Here is a 4,055-nt window from a genome sequence, read left to right as displayed (position 1 = left end):
TTTAGTAATATATTGATGTTTAGTTTTTGAAATTACACCTTAATTCCTATGGTAGAATTAGGTCCTATTTAATATATATTGTTTTTCGGTAGAGATAGTCAAACATACCGTGTTGTTTGTATTGAATTTACCTCATAGAAGCATTAGCATTGTTTATTATCTATGCTCCTTTTATTCAGGGTTGAAGCCTGAAAGTCATTTGAACATACATTTTCCTTCTTCTCTTCGACATTTCTTATGTTGATTAATGGCAACGTGCTTAAAAGGCAAGCAAATGAAACTTGGTTTTCTCTGTGATTTGTATGTAACGGAGACCTATAAACCTACTCTTGTTCACGAATATGAGGTACACAATTTCGATGATGTCGAAATAGATTATTTTATTTTATTTTAACTAGATTAAGCATGAAACAAAATTTTATTCCTTGTATTAATATCGAATGTTTGGTTTTGTTCTCAGATCTAGACATGTAAATAATAGCTTATGGGTTTAACATATTACTAAAAAATTTACCACGAAAAAATCATGCGCTTCTAAAAAACTAAGCGAAGTATTATAAAACACGAAATCATGAACACGATGGGCAACGCATGGGTACACTTATACCCAGCCACAACACTGCCACATCATCATCTTCTCTCCACCATTTCGAGAGGGAATGATATTCATCTATGGGTTGACTTTGAGGTAAAGCCAACAAAGAAGAAAAACAATAGAAGAAAGAGAGAAAAAAAAAAGGCATCGAGGGACGTTGTGGTGGTAATAGGGTTTAACACGACTTGAATATGAGAAAGTGTTCCCTTAGTCTTAACAGTGTTATTGGCCTTTCACGTAAGATCCTCCACTACGTAGAGAACTCATACCGACCTCTCTAATGCAACAAACTAGAACCCATACAGACCTCTCTAATGCAACATTGTTTGCTACAAACCGTCTATGTGAGAGTATAATGTAAATACGAATACTTATATATATATATATATATATATATATATATATATATATATTAAAAGTAATATTAGTAAATCCTATACTTTTATAAACTTGTCCTTGTATATATTATTTTGTTTGAAATTATTTCCATATCATTATTCATCAACATACGAGAACCTTTAATCAAAAAAAGGAACAAAGACCGTACGGTTGGGTTAATGCAAAATACTAAAATGTGTATCCATTTTTGTGAGGGCTCCCTCTCCTATTAATTCGAACCCCCCACCCTTCCAGCCTGCCCCTTCACTTTCAATACCTGCTGCAAGTCTTTATCCCTTCTCTCTCTCTCTCTCCATCTCTTTCTCGTTCTCTCTCTCTCTCTCTATCTTTCTTTCTAAAGCTTTCAACTCCTCCTTTTTGGGTGACAGTTCACACAAAAGTATTCTTAAAAACAAAACGCTTTACTCATCTTCGTGTTCCTACTTCCTAGATTATTTGTAGAATCTGCCTCATCCACATGGGGAGGCACTCTTGTTGTTATAAACAGAAGCTAAGAAAAGGTCTATGGTCCCCTGAAGAAGATGAAAAGCTCATCAAACATATCACTAAATTCGGCCATGGCTGCTGGAGCTCCGTCCCTAAACTTGCAGGTCCAGTCCAGTCCACCCTCCCTCCTCCCTTATTCCGCCATTATCATTAACCTTCTAATCTTTCTTCTTTTACAGGCCTTGAAAGATGTGGCAAGAGTTGCAGACTACGATGGATTAATTACCTGCGACCTGATTTGAAACGAGGCACATTCTCTCAACAAGAAGAGAAACTCATCATCGAATTACATGCAGTTCTTGGGAATAAGTATGTGGTTCTTGAGTCATGATTATAAATTTATAATCCCATTTCGGTTTTTTGAATTTGAGTTTTGTTGATTAATGGGTCTAAGTATCTAACTTCTAACTGGGTTTTCTTTTTCAGGTGGTCTCAGATTGCAGCTCAGTTGCCCGGAAGAACAGATAATGAAATCAAGAACTTATGGAACTCTTCGATCAAGAAGAAATTAAGGCAACGAGGGATTGATCCGAACACTCATAAACCACTTTCGGAAGTCAATGATGATCGTAAAGATCCTTCCGGGAGCAACGAAAAGAACTCACAGGGCTCGTACTCGTATCTTGATGAGAAAACTGAACCACCGGCGGCGGCGATGGCGTCATCTTACCCTCTAATTGACAACCCTCCACCGGCGACACATGAATTCTTCCTTAACAGGTTTGTAACGAGTCACGAAGCTACAACCAAGCCGACGGATTCCCATCATCTCTCCGGATTCCTCCCTTTTAGTTATACACAACAACCACCACCACCACCGACGGAATCTTCTGATATTTTCTTCAATACCGATTCCAAGCCATCGTCGGAGTTGATTACGGAATACACAAGTGGTATCTCTAACCCCCTCCTCTCAGCTCCGCCGCGCAACACCGCCAATTTCCAGCAACAGAGTAATTGGGGGAGTGGCAATAATGGAAGCAGCGGTGGTTTCTTCCAGAACAACGGTGGGTATCATCCATGGGGGTTGACTGATTGCAACAAAAGTCAAAACCAGATTAATGGTGTAGAGAGTGAACAAGATTACATCAAATGGAATGATCAATTTCTTCAAGTTCCATTTTTAATGGGGAAATCGGCGATTGAGAGTAAACCTGAAGTCAATTTCGGGGTGAACCATGAACTGTATCATGGACAGCAAAGTGTGGATACTTATAACAAGCATTTCCAGAGGATTTCAACAAGCTTTGGACATTTTTCATAGGTTTTCAGGAAATTCAGAAATTCATACTGGTGTGAGCCTTCTAGAGGTTTTTTTTTTCTTTTTCTTTTTTTAATTTAAATTCGTGTAAATAGGTTCGTAATCATTTGTCAATTTATTATATTTTATTTTATTTTGCTTCATTTTTAAATCAACGAGATAGTTTTCAATATTATTCGATTGTCTTTATATTCTCTATGTATTTCATAATAATTATTATTATTATTTAATTATTAATATTCATGATTGATGTCATGTTAATAGTTGATATATGGAAAGATGATAATATATATAAGAATATCATTGATTTTAAAATTTGAAATTATTTTTTTTTTATAAAAAATCATTTTTTTGCTTACATATTTAAATAAAATCAATAATCAAACTTTGTTTACTTGTATAATCAAATAAACTAAGATAAGCTATTAATAATGATTTAAATGTTAACATTGTTTGATCAAATTGATATCTTCCCTATTTTATTGGCAAAATTGACAATTCATACAAGTCAATTTTCATAAAACTAAATGAAAAAGATGTTGTAATAAAACGTTGACAAAATTACACACTTAGTCTTCATGGTTTGCAAAAATTAACATATTAAGGATAATTATGAGAAACGATGTACCAATGGCCCTTATAATTTTCAAACATTGAAGAGTTTGTCCTTTTATCTAACTCTATTTCAAAGTCTAAGTAAAATACTAAACTATCCTTATTTTTTTTTATTATTATCCTATTTTATAAACTATAAGAACAAATATAAAATAAAAAAGAATGATAAAATTGTAAGAATTGTCCTTGTGGTATGTCGAAAATTGCCACTTTGGGCCAAACAGGTTTTGACTAGCACAAATGGTCCAAAAATTTCCATTTTGTTGCTAGTTTGGTCCATTCTGCTTTAATTTTTTATAAAATGACGATTTTGCCCTCTGTATTTTCTTTTTTCATTTTTGTACTACAAAAATAAAAGAAGAAAAGAAAAAAAATACCCTTTCTCTCTCTCTCTCTCTCTCTCACTCTCACTCACACACACACATTCTCTCTCTCTCTCTCTCTCTCTCGTTTCTTGCTTACCACTAACAAAAGAAGAAGAAATCGGCAACTGTCATCGGACTAGGCTGCCCCTCCGCCTCCTCCGGTCAGGTAGCATCGCCCCAAACACTAGCTTCGAGCGTTGATGCCCTCCCTTTGAACCTCGACAACCTACAACAAGAGAAAGGAGATCGAGCTCTGATGTAAGGGGTTTCTTAGAGGCTAAGGTTTTCAGATGGGTGTTTTGCTACTAGAAATCGAGGTAGAGACACTTACGAG

The 4,055-nt window shown here is 35.3% G+C and overlaps 1 protein-coding gene across 1 annotated transcript; it reads left to right on the top strand.

The window, feature by feature from the left end:
* The first annotated feature begins 1,225 nt into the window (after window positions 1-1,225).
* LOC145073772 (transcription factor MYB61-like) lies at window positions 1,226-2,913 on the top strand. The gene is made up of 3 exons (XM_079020265.1): window positions 1,226-1,584; window positions 1,660-1,789; window positions 1,907-2,913. The coding sequence occupies exons 1-3, from the start codon at window positions 1,452-1,454 to the stop codon at window positions 2,742-2,744; spliced, it is 1,101 nt and encodes a 366-aa protein (XP_078876391.1). The 5' UTR covers window positions 1,226-1,451; the 3' UTR covers window positions 2,745-2,913.
* The last annotated feature ends 1,142 nt before the right edge of the window (window positions 2,914-4,055 follow it).

This window comes from Lactuca serriola, chromosome 9, assembly GCF_051521515.1.
Source record: "Lactuca serriola cultivar US96UC23 chromosome 9, Lser_US96UC23_V15, whole genome shotgun sequence".
Classification (NCBI taxonomy): Eukaryota; Viridiplantae; Streptophyta; class Magnoliopsida; order Asterales; family Asteraceae; genus Lactuca; species Lactuca serriola.
Note: the sequence above shows the minus strand (reverse complement) of the source record. Positions and strands in the feature narration are given on the sequence as shown.